Here is a 16,953-nt window from a genome sequence, read left to right on the forward strand (position 1 = left end):
GCTGCGCTCTGCTCCACAACATCCATTCAGAGAAACAAACTGTTGAAGTGCAGCACCTAAACACAACAAACAGCTCTGTCCATGGTCCTGAAACAAGGTATCCAATTTAATAGTTAAAAAATTATACTACGAAAACTTTTAACCTTTTTCAGACGTGGTTTTATCTTTAGCTCAAAGTGTGTTAACACACCTACGCAGAGTCATTGTTATGGTTGGAAAAACTAGTCAGGATAGGGTTAGAGAGGTTTACATACAAAGGAGAGTGATTATGATCTGAAAGAAACTCTTTTAAATCTGAAAAATTGAAATGCTATTGATTTACACTTGAGCACTGGGTGTTATTTATGGTGGCCCTGAGCGCTCAATGCACTGCAACTTAAGAAAACACATGCAAGTAGACAAAACACAAGCAAAGTAAGAAAACATCATCAATTTCACAACACAACACATTACAGAAACGCGCAGCAAATAGAGGAAACGACAATGGAAGTGTTTCCAGGGGACAGCTAAAAGTGATGGACACGTCCGGATGTTGTTGCTGCCGCAGTTTGGAGTTTTTAAAGCCGGTGTCCATCCGATATTGGAAACTTAACTAAACTGTAAGTTTCTTTTGTTTCTTTTCATAAATAATCAACTTTATTACTGCAGATGTCTCATGTTGACCGAGCGTTGACGTTTTGCTTATTATATGACTGCCAATTAAAAAATACGAAATACAACGACATACACAATTAATTGTGAAAAACGCTAGCTGGCTATAATGTTTTTATTACTTTCAGAACTGTCAAGTAACGTTTAAGGACAAAAATAAATTCTAAATTGTTTAATTAATGGTTAAAACAAGAAGTAAGCAAATTAAGATGCAGTTTGACAGCATGAATATTTTTAAATGTATACAGAACAGCAGAAGACAATGTAGCATGCTAACTTTAACCCATTTTTTTTTTCAGATAAAAATGTCAGATAAAAATTGTCCTTTCTGTGGCTTATTATTGGACAACTCTGACACAGTGGTAGGTACATCTCAGGGATTTATTTGTTCAAGATGTTTGTGCTTACACTACAGTTGTAATACATTAAAATATCCTAGACAACAGGTGAGGCATATACATTGATTTGATTAAGTGTTATGGCTTTGAATAAGTTTAGGGTCTGATGTTTTCACTTGGCAGCTATGGACAAGTCCTGAGAGCAGTACACCGGAGTGTAGACATTTGTAAGTAAAATATCTGCTGACACATTGTTTTGGTCCCTGTGACAGCCATATAAATAATGTTTCAGAAAGCATTTTATGTCCTTTACAACACAATGACTATTTCTACTAAATCATTTCGAATTATTTGTACTTTTTAGGTCAACCACAACATCCCAGTCATCCAGTGGACAAGTATGTAATATTCTTTACTATAGTAAACTTGCAATTGTAATTATTTTGATTGTGCTGTGATGTTTGGTCTTATCAATGCTACAGATCAAGAGTGCAACAAGGCCCCAACAGACGACCACCTCAGTAGATCACCCTAGTACTTCAAGTGAATTCTACAAGTCAGTCATAACTTAAATTGTTTTTATTCTGACATCTTCAGTAGAGTAACAAGTATTAGGACAGTGACATAGTTTGTTATTGTTTTGTCTCTGTACTCAACAACATTGGATTTGAAATTAAACATGGACTATTTGGTTAAAGTACTGGACTACAGAGTCCAAACATCTCTGTGTGACAATACTAGACACAGACTAGATAAACTGTATTTCACAGTTTATTTCAAAAGGCAATTGTTCTTGTACCTTCCTTCCACAGTACATACACCAATATCTATGCACCTGTCGTCATTGACAGCAGTTCTTCAGATTCTGAGAAAGAAGAGAAATTGCAAGAGGAACACAGGTACTATCAGATATAAGAAGTATTATCAGCACATAGTTGCTTACCTTAAGCCTTTCTTGTTTTTCTAACCCTCAGACAAACTATGTATCGTGTCAAATCAACTGAACACATTTTGAGTTGCTTTCAGTAGTCATAGGATTTATTAAACCAAGTCAAATCTTAAAGGACCTGTCAAGTTTGTTCTCCCCAGTTGTCCCTCTGCAGAAGAACATGGTCATGCGGAACAACCTATTACTTAGTAAAGATTGTGATGTCAGACTTCAGCTTATCATTTTCGAGTAATGTCGGATAGCTTACTCACTATAAAAAGCCCATAAAAAACTAAAACTAAGTTTTAGTTAGAGTTTAAATGATCCACACAACTAAGAAGAGGCAGTCTTTATATTTTCTTGCCTTTAACTGACTGTTTTCTTATTCTACAATGATGGACTGACAGTTGCAGACGTGGTCTTAAATCTGTCTCAGAAGCTTAACACTACCTCCTGTAGCAGATTTAACATTAACCGGGCCAATGTCTGGGATGGTGCCTTAAGAGGGTTCAAGCGATCCACATATGACCCTAGCTACAGCATGATGGTGGAATTCACTGAAGATGTTGGGTTGACGGAAGACGCTGTGGACACCGGTGGGCCTACTCGAGAATTTCTTACCCTTTTGATGGACTCCATCAAGACAAGAAGAATATTTGACGGCAAAGACAATGCCAAATACCTCTCATTTTATAGTAAAGGTAATCCTTATTTGTCACGTTTTTATAATGTTGCAAAGTAATTTGTCCGAACATTGCAATATTGGTATTTTCTAGCTGTCGAAGATGATGAATACTTCCACATTGGAAGAATGATTGCAATCTCCTGTGTCAATGGCGGTCCAGGGCCCCGTTGTCTCTCCCCAAACTTCTTCCTGTACCTCATTGGTAAAGTAAAGGCAATTGAGGCTCCAATTGAGGACATACCTGATGATGAAGTGAAGAAGGCCCTCCTGGAGGTACTTTGTTGGGCTGGGTTAAGCAATTTCAAGAAATCATGAAACTGACACAAAACTATCAATATAAATTGATACCTCCGTGGCTGAAAAATAGTTTGTTTGACAGTACTGTAATAGAGGACTTCCATGTGGAAAGTGACTCTAAATTCAAAACAGACTTCAGTGTTTTCAAACCTGTCTTTGAATTAAATGTACAAAATTCAGTGTTATTAATATAATGCCTTAAAATTTGACTGTAAGAGTTATATGCTGCTCTTATGTGTTGATAAAAGGCCTGTAGATAATCCCATCTTCCAATTAAAGGAATAGTTTGGATTGTTTGAAGTAGGGTTGTATGAGGTACTTATCCATAGTCAGCATATTACCTAGAGTGGATGGCGGTCAGCATGCCCCCAGTTTGGAGAAGTTGACAGCTGTACCCGCTGGACACTCACAATGACCTGCTGTGGACAGGGTCAGAAGCACAACGGATTTTAGCCACCTTAAAAAAATGTATATCAATTTAAGTGTACGCTATATTTAGAATATTTTCACGGGTTTACTTTGCCGTCAGAGATCCTTTTCTGACTGGGAACTGAAGCCGTTGTTTGGTGGTTTGTTAACTGCTTTATATTTGTCACTAGATAAAGAATACTACATCACTGAGGGAACTCCGGGGACTCAAAGAAAAACACTCCAGCATGCTTCAGACAGCAGGCTGTTATCGCTTCATGAGGACACTGGAGGATCAGAAGAAAGTAGTAGATGATTATATTCAGTGGTATTTCATCTACCGAAACCATCATTCCGTCCAGAGGCATAACATATTCGGTCTATTCTGTGGAACAAATTCCTTGTACATTGTACTTGGCAAATAAATAAATAATTCTGTATGTGTTGTAGGTTCAAGGAGGGACTAGCGACGCTCGATTTTGTCAACGCCCTGGAACAGCGTCCGTCATTGTTCTTTTCTTTCATGTGGTACACTCAGACAACACTGACTGCTGATGCTGTGGATAACATCTTTCACGTGGAGTTCAGTCCACCTGGTAGCACCAAGTGTCAGGAGGAGGCCAGAGTACTGGGCTACTGGCGAGATTATCTGCTCTACGTTCAAGGTATTAACTTTAAAAATTATAAGACTTGCAGAATCATCAATGCATTAAACAGTGAGATATAAAAATGTAAATGCAGCAATCGTTTTCTGCCACAATCTATTCTTAAAAAAACAAATGCCTAACATATTTCCCCCCTCCCCTGCCAGAAAAAGAGGCAATCCCATCTTTGGAGGATGTCCTTATGTTTGGGACCGGGCTGAGGGAAGTTCCTCCTGCAACAATACAGCCACAGCCACAGATTTTTTTCAGAAGACCTCACGCTTTCCTGTGGCAAATGTATGTTCAAATAAGATTCCAATCTTACACAGTTATGAAGACCTTTAAGAAGCCATGGTTTTTGGCATACAAAATGCCCCTGGGTTTGGGCTTCCTTAAAGCCAAACTTCTTTAGCTGGTTCACCAAAGTTAATAGTTAAACTATTATATTCAAATGCTGCAAATGTGCCACTTATGTTCTGACCATTTTAGCAATGCAGACATGTTCGTATCAGTCTGAGTTTTTAGCCTGCAATTTGTTAGTTAACAAACATTTCAAGCCATTCCATTAAACGAGGCACATTCAGGTTAATCGTTTTGATTGTACTGTTACACTGTACAACATCTTGAACAGTTTTATTTTGACATGTTACAGTTTTCCTTAAAGACCACAGGGTTTTCCATGTGTGGTATATTCATTGTGTTTACAAAATCTGATATTTACAAAAATACTGATGTAATAGAACAAATAAATGAACAAATACACAAGGCTGTTGGATGTTAATTCATTTTTATAATAATTTATTTAGATAACACGTGTATGTCTACCAGACAAATTATGTTGCAGAACCAGGAACTGAAGATTCTAATGGCTAGAGATATTCTTGAGTGATATGTAATTCACAACAGCAGTTGACTGGTAGAGCAAGCCCACTCTGTCTCTCCAAGTCTGCAAAATGACTTTGGAGATTAACATCACCACACAGACTGCGCTGAGCTGGCAGTAAGTCATCAAACTGGTGTAGGGCTTCCTGGGACACTGGGAATCCGCACTCCCTTCCGTCAAACCTTGGGCCAGTCAGAAATCAAAACGCTATAAGTCAAGTCATTACAAATTGATCATTTAACCCCCCAAAAGGTAGGCAAAAATGCTAAATAAGTATTATAATTCAAACTAAGTCTGTTTTTCAGCTGTCATAAAATGTAAACAAAGACAAAATTTCTGTTGACAGAAATGAGCCACAGGTTAATTTATAGGTTGACAGCAGCTCTTTCAGTCAAATAAGGTCATTATATTTGCTTCTACCACAAGGCACTTTTTGGTATTTATCAGATAAATTCACCTTTTTGCTTTGTACATTTTAAATGTAGGTTTGGTGTGGAATTTTTTTTTTTTTTTTTTGTGTAACAGCATCTGAGTTCCCTTTTGAAAGAATGAAATAGTTTTCATACTTAAATTAAATGGGTTTATCGTCAAGTGAGGAATTTGTCATATTGGGCCAGTATACCAAGGGTGTTAGCAAAGTCTCAGTGCGGGACCCAGTAGAAGTTGCAGAGCATCTCACTATACACTTGATCTGCTTTAGGCAATCACACACATTGTGTTCAAATTAACACAAGTGAAAATGCAATCTGATATTTACACATGGTCACATATCGCATACGTTAAATACAAACCTGTGAGGCAGGTGGTACATGGCTTCTGGTTTACCCGATGGATAACGAGATTGACGAACAGGTCGGATGGTGTGGTTGTTCCAAACTTGTCTGTACTCATCAAGCTCTTTCTGCAAGACGGCCAAGAAGACATACTGTATGAGGCACTTGTGCTCATGGCTGCCGTTGAAAAGGTGCCTCTCTCTCAGGTCACTGAAGACATCAATCCAGAACTGAGTCCTAATGGTGGAATGACAATGTCTTTGTAGTGTTGTTATTCTTTTATAATGTAGATTGTTGACACAGCTGAAAACCTCTGGCATGTGAAAACACATAAAACACAGGACTGACTACATGGCAGCATTACATACATGTTCTTGGAATTGACCTTAAAAGTCCTGTACCTTTGCTTTCTGAAGAAAGACCACCAACTCTCGATTCGTTGGTTTGCCGTTGAGGTGCCATACATGTGACTGAGGGATCCTGCAAAGTCATCTGTATGCTGAGATCTTAATGCACACTGAATTGCTGCCATAGTGCCATTTTCAGTTCCACAGTCTGTGCGAAGGCGGGCTGGGAGTTGTCCAAACTCAGATACACACTGCATATAATGCTGCGCTATGATCCCTGGATCGTTATTAGTGCTGCCACTCATGAGCCACATTACTTTCATTGAGAAGCCATCAATGCAGCCACTGATGGCAATACCGAAGGGTTTCAATTATCATACCCATCAGCATGCCACACTTGGTTTGGTCCCTCTGTGAAGTATCCTCTTCTGACAAACCTGCGTCTAGAGCGAAGTTCAACTCCAGATGGATCCAGTCTGGCAATGGTATGCCTTACATCATCTCTTTTAACTGTCAGGTGATACTTCTGTTGCAATGTCTGCCACATGGCTCTGTTGACCAGCTGACCTGAGCCTCTCAGTTCCTGTGCAAAAGTTGCCTGCACAGTGGCAATGGGAGTATAATTTGTCCTCCAAGTTAGGCCTGCTTCCTTTAGCCTCCTCTTTAAAGTGCTGAGATTCATAACAATGTTGTGCTTTTTTCCAAGAAAATCTAGGATCACCTCGTATGTGTGACCGTCTGAGAAACATTTGTGGATGAGGCCTGTCTCCGTGACTTCATCTGATATGGGTCCTGGGCCAGAAGGGAAAAGAGAACAGGGTCATTAGGAATGCAGGAATGCAGAGACAAAACTAATAAGAAAAACATTAAAATGTATCAGTAGCAAGAAAGAAAAAAACACATATAATATAAAGTATTTAGTCAATCAATCAATCAATCAAATTTTATTTGTATAGCCCATATTCACAAATCACAATTTGTCTCATAGGGCTTTAACAAGGTGTGACAACCTCTGTCCTTAACCCTCAACAAGAGTAAGGAAAAACTACTAAAAAACCTTTTAACAGGGTAAAAAGAAGGTAGATGTGAGGGATCCCTCTCCCAGGACAGACAGAAGTGCTAGTAGTCTGCTCAATGTGTGCACAACTTCAACTTGGACTGGCATTTAACATTACCCCTTTAAAAAACAGCATCAAAGTCTAACTGACATGATTCTGCCACAACCAAAAAGTGGTGAAAAATAGTTACAATAATTATTTTTTAGGCTACCTCCAGATAACCTCATCTTCAATATGACCATCTTTACCAATGATGTAAACATCCCACTATTGTTTTGTATTTAAGCATATTAAGCTTAAAAGTCAGAACACAGAAACCTACATGCATGCTTTTGTCACCTGTGTGGGTTTACCAATGGTGTAAAGAGCCTTTAACACAGGCCCTTTTCACAGCAGCCATTTGGACATGTCATTGCAGGGCAAACACATATGTAATTAATAACATTAATTATTGCCCTGTTCCATTTAGGTTGGCCTGGGAAACACTCTTAATTTACCTTTAACCTAAACGAGGGAAGTTTAACATACAAGAAGGAAAATTCCTTCACAGGCATGACTGACAATAGTAAGTCTACATCCTTCATTAACACAGTACCACATCATGCACAAAGAAGACATTTAAACTCAAATACTAGTGAAATAATTGACTTTTAGGGAAGAGCTTACCATCTTCTACAAAAGGTGCCAAAAACTCAATGTTGCTGCCACAGGAGCCACAAAAACGTCCAATACGTCCAACAAATTTGTTTCCACAATATGGACAATAAATTGCCTGAAGAAAAGGAAGAATGTGAATGCTAAGTGCTGTAAATTACTCATAAACAGGGGCTTGCTTTTTAGCGCTGTTTCTTCAGTTTAACAGGAAAAAACGGCATGTCTCTAGCTCAAACCATTGAGGAGTCATTACGCTTGAAAGCCATGATATTTGAGATCGTATACGGTCCAGTGGGTCTCAGGGGGTTAACAGTATACATCTGCAGTAATAAAGTTGATTATTTATGAAAATAAACCCCAAAAATTTACAGTTTAGTTAAGTTTCCAATACCGGATGGACACCGGCTTTAAAAACTCCAAACTGCGGCAGCAACAACATCCGGACTTGTCCATCACTTTTAGGTGTCCCCTGGAAACACTTCCATTGTCGTTTCCTCTATTTGCTGCGCGTTTCTGTAATGTGTTGTGTTGTGTTGTGAAATTGATGAAGATGTTTTCTTACTTTGCTTGTGTTTTGTCTACTTGCATGTGTTTTCTTAAGTTGCAGTGCGTTGAGCTCTCAGGGCCACCGTAGTTATTGACCATATATGGTCACACCCAAGCCAATAGCCAATATTTGAAAGGCATATGTCAGGTGGGTATTACTTAGATTTACGTTCACAGAAGATCTATTGATATTTGCAGGAAACAAGTTAACTTAGTGTTTTAATCATAAATCTGAGAAAAACGTCACCTAGAAAAACCCTCTGCTCACTGTGACTAAATTTAACCACGTGACTTTCCCTCTGTTGGTGTTGCCTGATGACAGTTCATCAATACTTTAGTCATTATTTTTTTCTAACACTATTTTTATCGAAATTTCAAGTGTATATCAAAAAATATACAGCAATAAACAAAAATAGAAACACAAATATATACCTCATACAGTCAGAGGTTCACACACGTACATACAATAAAAGTAAACAAATCAATCAAATTAAAGGGGCAGGATCAATAATTCCATATTACCCTTTTAACATTTCCTTTTCAGTCAGTGATACATGTTACCAAATACAAACAAATTATTCCTGTTTACCTTTAACCATATATGTCAACCTCTCCAGCCCAAGACCTGTCATCAGCTCCCTTTTCCACATTTCAAGTGATGGTGGTTCTACATTTTTCCAACATGAAGCAATCATTCTCCTTGCATGGAGAAGTCCAAAATCAATCATTTTCGTTTGCTTCATTGTTCTGTTAAAGTCCTCAGGGTGGGTTCCTAGTATACATATTTTTGGCCTCAGTCGAAAATTACTTTTAACCAACCGTGATTGACATTTAACTACATTTCCCCAAAACATCTGAATCTTAGGGCATTCCCACAAGCAGCGAATCAGAGTTCCTTTCTCATGTAGGTATTTAACACAGACATCATGCACTGAAAAAGGTGAAACTACCGTGTCAATAATTTTAAGTGAATTTCTTTATTGGTCTACTTGAAAATCATGGTTTCCATTTTAAACCTGTTTTGCTCAGTTAGCCTCAAAGCAAATAATACTCCCTTTGGATCAAATTAAAAGTAACAATTTGACTGAAATTGAATTTTCACTTGAAACCAGAGATTTTCATGTCACGTGACCACATGACGTCTATCAGGTAGCTCTGCAAGTTTTGCTGACTCGTACCCTGTGCTGAGGCAGTGAAGACGTCTGTAGTACAACTCTATATAATAAAGTAAGAATTTGAAATTATGTTATTTTAAGGTGAATGCATTTTTTCTGTACTCATTTGGTTAGCCATGTGTTAGCAAGTTTTAATGCTAGCTAAACCAGGTCATTTGCATTAATTTCCCATGAAAGTGGCAAACTTTTGTTGTGTCTGTTCGACTAGTGAAAAGATCATATTGTTGCTATTGTTGTTTTGGAAAACTTAATGGTAGTAAATTATGTCAAGGCTCATTTTTCTATAGTGCTTGAATTACATTAATTTGAGGTCACTGGTTTGTTATCAGGGACATCTTAGTTATAATATTTTAGTATGGCTCTTTTTATCATATACATATTTAGAATTTATGAATATTACTTCTATTATTCTAAACTTAGAAATGATTAGAATGTTTGAAGGACCAGACAGTGAGTACTGATTAAAGAGTAAGAATTCATATTTCCTTCTTTGATCTGTAATGCAGTTTAGTAAAATGACACCACTATGTCTTAGGCCTAATATTAGTGAATAAGAGTCAGTAGTGACAGTTATGGATAACAGTCCAGACAAAAAAGCTAAATGTGAAATCTTACGTTTTCCTTTGTGTGTACAGGTTTGCTGTTTCTTCTAAAGGTCGCAATTAATGCTGAATTTGGTCCCAAGATGAACTATGAACGTCATTTCCATGTATATTTAAATAGGAACGACAAACCCAAAGTAGAAATGGAGCACTTACCCTAAACCTAACCCCCCATCTGCATAGTGGTGAGTAGATAATGACTGAATTTACATTTTTGTATGAACTATACATTGAATATTTAAAATGTATCGTTTATACATGGTCTCAGATCCTAACATTATAGAACCCCAATTTAAGTTTTGTATTGAGATTTGATTGGGAAACTTCTTCATTGCAAATATTTGGAAACATTTTTTTGAGGAATGTGATACCTGTGACAAAGTAGGTTTGAAACCATTCCGATTCCTTTTTCTGCCCATAATTTGAATCTGTCTTCCAATCTACCAGGTTTGAATTGTCCATTTAGAGTTAATTGTGACAAGTTATCTTTTCACCAACATACTTATGTACCGCAATACTTTAGTTTAATGACAGCCACTGATCAAGTCTTTGCTGCTACAGAGCTCATTTTTATGACTCAGAACAGACAAGAAGCTGCAATAAAACAGGAGCAGCTGAGCTACTGGAAAACAAAGCTTCTGAAAGGACATGAAGGAGAGTTCATCTGGTAGTGGACGTTGTTCCGGTTCACATATTTGGACAGCAGCGCCATCTGTTGGCTGCCTGATGTTACTATATTATACATATGTGATGTAAAGCTGAAATCGTCATTTTTCTAAGCAGCTCATGTGTGTATATATAGATACTGTTTTTAAGTGTCACTTATAAATTAAGCAATTAAAACATGAGGAAACTACGATAAATGTATAGTAAGATAATAAATGTGTTTCTACGAAACAAATATGAAAGTTTAAAAAAGGAACACTCTTCAAGAAGTATAGTATATGATGTAAAGCTGAAATCGTTGCACATCATGTTACATGGTGTGTGTGTGTGTGTGTTTGTGTCAGTAGTAATCTGCTTCTCCTTCACACAGAGTCAAAAGATATGTTTTATATCAAATGATAGTATTTGATGTTTTGATATGAAATAACTTCTAAATATTGACATTGTAAACAATAAATACTTACTATCTTTCTATATAACTTGACTCCCTTTAGTTAAGAACTCTGTCTCTACATATTTATTGTCAGTGGTGATGATTGATGAGGAAGCAGCTCTTTGTGGATAGACGTGTGTGGCTCTTAAAAGAGCCTTTTACCAGGATGGACATGTTTCACAGTGAGGACATCTCACTTCTTCTTGGCTGCTGTCCTCTTCACTTTGGGTTTGGCGACCTTCTTCGCGGGGGCTTTCTTGGGTGCAGGGGACTTTTTCGCCACCTTCTTGGGGCTCTTCACCACCTTCTTGGGGCTCTTCACCACTCTCTTGGGGCTCTTCACCACTTTCTTGGGGCTCTTGGTGGGCTCCTTGGCCGCTGCTGGTTTCGTCACCTTCTTCAGGGACTTTTTAGCGGCTGCTGGCTTCTTGGCTGCCGCTGACTTGGGCTTTTTAGCCACTGCGGGTTTCTTGGCGGCGGGCTTCTTTGCTTTGGGAGCGACCTTCTTCACCGGCTTCTGGACCTTGGTCTCCACCTTCTTGCTCATCTTGAACGAGCCGGTGGCCCCGGTTCCCTTGGTCTGGACCAGGGTCTCGTTGACCACCAGCTTCTTGATGGTGTTGTTGACGCGGGCATTGTTCTTCTCCACATCGTAGCCTCCGGCAGCCAGAGCCTTCTTGAGGGCGGCCACTGACACGCCGCTCCGCTCCTTGGACGCGGACACGGCTTTCACGATGAGCTCACTGACGCTGGGACCGACCTTCTTCGGTTTCACGACCTTCTTCTTGGCCGCTTTAGCCTTGGCGGCGGCTGGAGCTGGAGCTGGAGCTGGAGCTGGAGCGACTTCTGTCATCTTTCTCTTTGCGTTTAGATCAACGAGGAACTATCGGAGTGAGTGACCGGACTGTAGAAGAGTCCTGATCGGGAGGCGGTACTTGAACACACCATGAGAACCGTGAAGACTCAGTCGAGCCGTGGCTCCTGTGTGCAGTGTGAACACCGAGACACTTGTGTTTTCTCTTCACTGATAAACGAGTGAAAACTCAGTGGGTGAGCGGTGCTGGAGGCTGACAGCGAGGAAGCAGGTAGCGGACTTGTCTGTCTTCATATTGAAGTCATGAAGAGCTCTGATGCTCTCTGCATTTTGTCGGTGGAGCCTCCAAACCTCACCCGTTCACCGCGGTGAGCAGCGCTGCTCAGCGGCTTTTCCCACTCGTTTCTCTCCTAAAATGAGTTCAAAAGCTCCACAGCTCCACCAAAACCCGTTTCCCAGCTGCTCCACATGTTTGTTCAGAGAGACCGAGTAAAAACAAGCACCTGCTGATGATCCCTTTGTAATAAAGTCAAGTTATTGTGCAGGCAGCAAACACACCGCTGATGGTTGAGACTCATGGTGAAGTTGAGCCAGACTTCCTATCAGAGCCGTGAACGTGTCATGATGAGGATGCTGGAGAGTCATTCTATTATTAGGGCTACATGTCATGTCCATGTTGAATTTGTCAATTTGATTAAATATTCACTTCAAGCAATGATCAAATTAATATTGTGGCACATTTCTCTTTCATTTAATGTAGAAAGTCAACAGGTTCCATCATTTATTTTGCAGAAAATCTTTATGCTTTACTGGAATTTGCAGTTTCTCTACTGTCCGATTTAGTAAATACCAACTTTTGCTCTTCACATTAACACTAGGATAATAATAATAATAATCATTAAAACACGACAGAGGTTTCCCAAAAACTATTTGACTTATACATTAAATAATTCATGTTGTGTGGGAGAAATCTCTGTCAACCTGTCAATATGTTACCTATTGATCAATAGATCATCTTCTCAGACTTTTATAGCCAATAACATATTCATATTACAAATGAAGGCCTTAGTGTCAACAAACACTCTGTGTATCCAGAATGTACACACGTGTGCAGTATGTGTAAGTGTGTGTGTAGATTGCTGTGTGTAAATTGTAGCATGTAAACATGTAATGTTAACCATTCAAACAGACTTTATTTATGTAGTACTTTATATACAAACACTATTACACTTTTGACCCACTGCAACATGACTTTTAGCGCTGATAAAACAAATCGGTGCATGTTTTTTTTATAAAAGACCACATTTAAAGAGTAAATTTGTCTATTACATTGTTATGTCTTTGTTGTAATGTATCCTTCCTATTGTCCTTGGTGTCAATTTGACCCCATTAAATGTTTAACGTCTCTAAATAAATAAATAACTTCATTTTTTGGCTTCACATTTAATGACTTTTCCTAATTTAATGGGGACAGCTGGGTAAAAATAAGATTTTCATGATTATGTATATTCATTGACCTGGATCCACAGTGTACGCATCAGTGTTCTTTTAGACGTATTTATATTGATTGTTTAGGACGATATCGAGTTCAATATAACATGTACTTTTGGTGGGGGGTTGTGTTTTAGATAAAAGTCTATTTAAGTAGTCAACAAAGAAACAAACCATACTTGAAACATACACTTAGGTTACAATTTTCTATTGTAATGGTTTTCTGGAGGGTTTTAATTGCTGTGGTCAAAATGACTCAAAGGATAAACAATGTCAATTTGAGGATAACAGGAGGGCTCAGGGAGAAATCATGAGCCTTTGTGTGACCACTGTTTTTCACTCAAGGTTGCTCAATATCCATACATTGTCTAAGTACTTCCCTAATCAGTCCTAATGTTACTCTTATGTTTACTAAGCCTTTTTCACAGGCACTATTCCTACTTGATGGAAACGTGCTACAGTCCTACTGTTACACAAAACTGGTAAAGTGTCAGACCTCAATATCTACCGTCCTACATCCAAACCTGTGGAGGCGCTAGCGCACCATAGACTTTATTATCAGCGGCCATGAGGATCCACAGAGGAGGAAGATGGCCGCCTCTGTCTTCTATCAGGTCCTCAGTCAGGCTATGAATAGCTGTGTTTCCCGCGGAGCACTCTATTCACTAGATCTCATCTTACTGAAGAGAAATGTCTGGACGAGGAAAGGGGGGAAAAGGGCTCGGTAAAGGAGGCGCAAAGCGTCACCGCAAAGTTCTCCGTGATAACATCCAGGGAATTACCAAGCCCGCCATCCGCCGCCTGGCTCGCCGTGGCGGAGTGAAGCGTATCTCCGGTCTGATCTACGAGGAGACCCGCGGCGTGTTGAAGGTTTTCCTGGAGAATGTGATCCGCGATGCTGTCACCTACACCGAGCACGCCAAGAGGAAGACCGTGACCGCCATGGACGTGGTGTATGCTCTGAAGAGACAGGGCCGCACTCTGTACGGCTTCGGTGGATAAACTCACTTTACAACAGCTCAACAACAGAACGGCTCTTTTAAGAGCCACACACTGAGTCAATGAGAGCTCACATCCTCTGCTCAACACTAATCACTCGTTCTTCCAGAGTATAACAATCAAAAAACGTCTCGAAATCGATGGAACTATGACGGTGTAACGTGAGGGTTCAATGTGGGGTAGTTGAATCTCTTAAAGGGGACATAGCATGCCCATTTTACCACAAGTTGATATGGTTCCTTGGGGTCTTAATGAAATGTCTGTAACATACTTTGGTCAAAATACCACAAGGATCATTTCAAACAGCACCCTTTTTACCCTGTATAAAACAGCCCTCCACAGAGTGACCTGTTTTGAGTGCCTGTTCCTTTAAATGCTAATGAGCCAGCTCCCCCCTCCCCCCTCTCCCCCCATGATTTTAAACGATATAAATTACATATTTTATATGATATAAATTATCAAATATGCATCCCATACTTTGTATTCCCCTTCTGTTGTCCTGGAGTTTTAATTTTCCCAATCACATAATTAAATGTCCCCCTCTGCCCCCCCACTACAAGCACACAAGCAGACAGACAGAGAGAGAAAGAGAGGGGTGGGGGGGGGCTATGAAGACCATCATTTACCCCCGAACCCCGACATTCAACGGGTACAACAACAAGCGGAGAAAGCAGAATCGCGGGCTGACCTTATATATACAGTCTATGGGGCTGACCAGCGCGGAGAAATGCGTGTCCCGTGTGAACAGCCAGGCGGCTGCGTGCTGGAGAACGGTGCTGCGCTGCCTCGCAGCGGCGCTTCCGTGTCCGGTGTACCCCGGCGTAACTACTGTAACCCGGCGTAACTACTGTAACCCGGCGTACAGTAGAGCTAAACACTGCGGAAGTCTTCCACACAGCTGGCAGTGTGGAAGACCGCTGCGAGGCAGCGCAGCACCGTTCTCAAGCACGCAGCCGCCTGGCTGTTCACACGGGACGAGCATTTCTCCGCGCTGGTCAGCCCCATAGACTGTATATATAAGGTCAGCCCGCGATTCTGCTTTCTCCGCTTGTTGTTGTACCCGTTGAATGTCGGGGTTCGGGGGTTACAGTAGGGCCAAGACCATGTAGGGAGACTTCCAGTTCCTTGTTACGACACAAAACCCAGGAAGCGCAATCGAGTCGCTCAAGCATGACATTTCTGACTTAGGGGAACTATAACAAAACGCGCGAGTGTTTTTTCCCCAGAGTTTTTGGGTTGGTAGACATGCCAGATACCCACATTAACCTGTAGAAGCACTAACAAAGTGGAATTTGCATGCTATGTCCCCTTTAAAGTTTGATGAGTCAAATCAAGATGATTGAGCTGCACCTGCAATATTGGTCACTAGAGGGCAGTGTAAGACCATGGTTTGCCCAAGGCGCAAATCTTCTTCCCCAGGGCTGAAGAGTTCGTTCACACATTGTTAATATGTTGCAAACTAAATTAAACTTATGGATGTTTGTCAATTAATGTTGAGAGATAACTTTAGTTCATGATTAAGAGTAAAAATAAATTTTTTTAAGTGTACGTTACACGCTCTGACCGTGGCGTGGCGTCGAATTTTGATGATTCGCCAAAAAAGAGGGATTTCTTATAACTCTTCTGTGCATTGTTCCATCAGCCTCAAACCTCATTCACACATTCACAGTCCCACCCTGATCAGATCCATGTGTCAATATTGACTCGTCGTCAAAGCTCCCCTGCTGGCTACAGGAAGTGACATGTTTTATACTTTGATGCACTGCTCCTGGTTGCTTTACAATATACAGCTCAAATGAGCTCAGTCAAGTCATAGGATCATGGTCAGAATTGTGACATTTCCTCAAACCATGTAAACATTGAGGTGCGGCGAAGGTTCATCCTTCGCCAAAGGAGACAATGTTGTCATAACTACAGTGTGCATAGTCCTATCACTACCAAACTTCTGTCTCATGATCAGAGATCAAGCCTGAACAGCTCTATGTGTCAATATTTCCTCCGTGTCATAGCGCCACCTACTGATTCGCCATGAAACAGGAAGTACTTTGTGAATCCACTCTGCATTATCCTACCGGCCCCCAAATGCTGACCTATAATCACAATCCTGACCTGCACAGCTCCATATATTAATATTAGTGCAGGGTCATAGCGCCACCTACTGATCAGTGTGATAATTAAGTTGTTGTAACATTGTCCAATTGACACAAAATTGCTCACGCTACATCAGAGCCCCTACTTGAACAGATAAATTAGTCTGTATGTAATAGGAGCAGCAGGAAGTAAGCTTTGTTTTACAACTATCATTCGATTTACATAAAATTTTCACAGCGTGATGTGCAATTGATAGCGTGGACCGTAATGAGCAATTAGCAGGCAAGGATCGACGTCGCGTGACGGACGCAGGAAGTGAAGCATTTATCCTTGCCGCAGTGCGCAAAACGCATGCAACTAGGAGACGTGCGCTTGGTCATTGATCGCTCTCTCCACTAACCGCAACAGGCTTCAAAGTGCCTGTGCTCGGGCCCGTTAGTGCTACAACGTAGCCCTAGTTATTATTATTT

At 40.2% G+C, this 16,953-nt stretch overlaps 4 protein-coding genes and 1 long non-coding RNA gene across 5 annotated transcripts; 3 read left to right on the top strand and 2 right to left on the bottom strand.

Annotated features, from left to right (window-relative positions):
* Positions 1-1,007: 1,007 nt before the first annotated feature.
* Positions 1,008-1,850, top strand: LOC117756321. Its single transcript, XR_004612782.1, has 3 exons — positions 1,008-1,387; positions 1,472-1,545; positions 1,802-1,850. It is a non-coding gene; the product is annotated as an uncharacterized LOC117756321 (long non-coding RNA).
* Positions 1,845-4,716, top strand: LOC117756297 (G2/M phase-specific E3 ubiquitin-protein ligase-like). Its single transcript, XM_034576727.1, has 5 exons — positions 1,845-1,888; positions 2,311-2,618; positions 2,694-2,875; positions 3,499-3,972; positions 4,119-4,716. The coding sequence occupies exons 2-4, from the start codon at positions 2,459-2,461 to the stop codon at positions 3,730-3,732; spliced, it is 576 nt and encodes a 191-aa protein (XP_034432618.1). The 5' UTR covers positions 1,845-1,888; positions 2,311-2,458; the 3' UTR covers positions 3,733-3,972; positions 4,119-4,716.
* Positions 4,717-4,743: 27 nt separating this feature from the next.
* Positions 4,744-6,836, bottom strand: LOC117756215. Its single transcript, XM_034576629.1, has 3 exons — positions 6,009-6,836; positions 5,626-5,844; positions 4,744-5,016 (listed from the first exon to the last, which is right to left on the bottom strand). Exons 1-3 carry the CDS (start codon positions 6,275-6,277, stop codon positions 4,821-4,823), a joined length of 684 nt encoding a protein of 227 aa, XP_034432520.1. The 5' UTR covers positions 6,278-6,836; the 3' UTR covers positions 4,744-4,820.
* A 4,283-nt stretch (positions 6,837-11,119) lies between these two features.
* Positions 11,120-12,450, bottom strand: LOC117756220 (histone H1-like). Its single transcript, XM_034576637.1, has one exon. The coding sequence runs from the start codon at positions 11,939-11,941 to the stop codon at positions 11,282-11,284; it is 660 nt and encodes a 219-aa protein (XP_034432528.1). The 5' UTR covers positions 11,942-12,450; the 3' UTR covers positions 11,120-11,281.
* Positions 12,451-14,041: 1,591 nt separating this feature from the next.
* LOC117756295 (histone H4) lies at positions 14,042-14,443 on the top strand. Its single transcript, XM_034576725.1, has one exon. The coding sequence runs from the start codon at positions 14,084-14,086 to the stop codon at positions 14,393-14,395; it is 312 nt and encodes a 103-aa protein (XP_034432616.1). The 5' UTR covers positions 14,042-14,083; the 3' UTR covers positions 14,396-14,443.
* The last annotated feature ends 2,510 nt before the right edge of the window (positions 14,444-16,953 follow it).

The sequence above is a fragment of the Hippoglossus hippoglossus genome, chromosome 22 (assembly GCF_009819705.1).
Source record: "Hippoglossus hippoglossus isolate fHipHip1 chromosome 22, fHipHip1.pri, whole genome shotgun sequence".
In the NCBI taxonomy this organism is placed as follows: Eukaryota; Metazoa; Chordata; class Actinopteri; order Pleuronectiformes; family Pleuronectidae; genus Hippoglossus; species Hippoglossus hippoglossus.

Bases quoted from the DNA above. Each gene is read 5' to 3' on its own strand.
- LOC117756297 (XM_034576727.1), top strand. From the start codon at position 2,459: ATGATGGTGGAATTCACTGAAGATGTTGGGTTGACGGAAGACGCTGTG. The intron at 2,619-2,693 runs GTAATCCTTATT...GGTATTTTCTAG, and splicing joins CCTCTCATTTTATAGTAAAG to CTGTCGAAGATGATGAATAC. The intron at 2,876-3,498 runs GTACTTTGTTGG...ATTTGTCACTAG, and splicing joins TGAAGAAGGCCCTCCTGGAG to ATAAAGAATACTACATCACT.
- LOC117756215 (XM_034576629.1), bottom strand. From the start codon at position 6,277: ATGAAAGTAATGTGGCTCATGAGTGGCAGCACTAATAACGATCCAGGG. The intron at 5,845-6,008 runs GTACAGGACTTT...TTCCACCATTAG, and splicing joins TCTTTCTTCAGAAAGCAAAG to GACTCAGTTCTGGATTGATG. The intron at 5,017-5,625 runs GTTTGTATTTAA...GACTGGCCCAAG, and splicing joins ATGTACCACCTGCCTCACAG to GTTTGACGGAAGGGAGTGCG.
- LOC117756220 (XM_034576637.1), bottom strand. From the start codon at position 11,941: ATGACAGAAGTCGCTCCAGCTCCAGCTCCAGCTCCAGCTCCAGCCGCC.
- LOC117756295 (XM_034576725.1), top strand. From the start codon at position 14,084: ATGTCTGGACGAGGAAAGGGGGGAAAAGGGCTCGGTAAAGGAGGCGCA.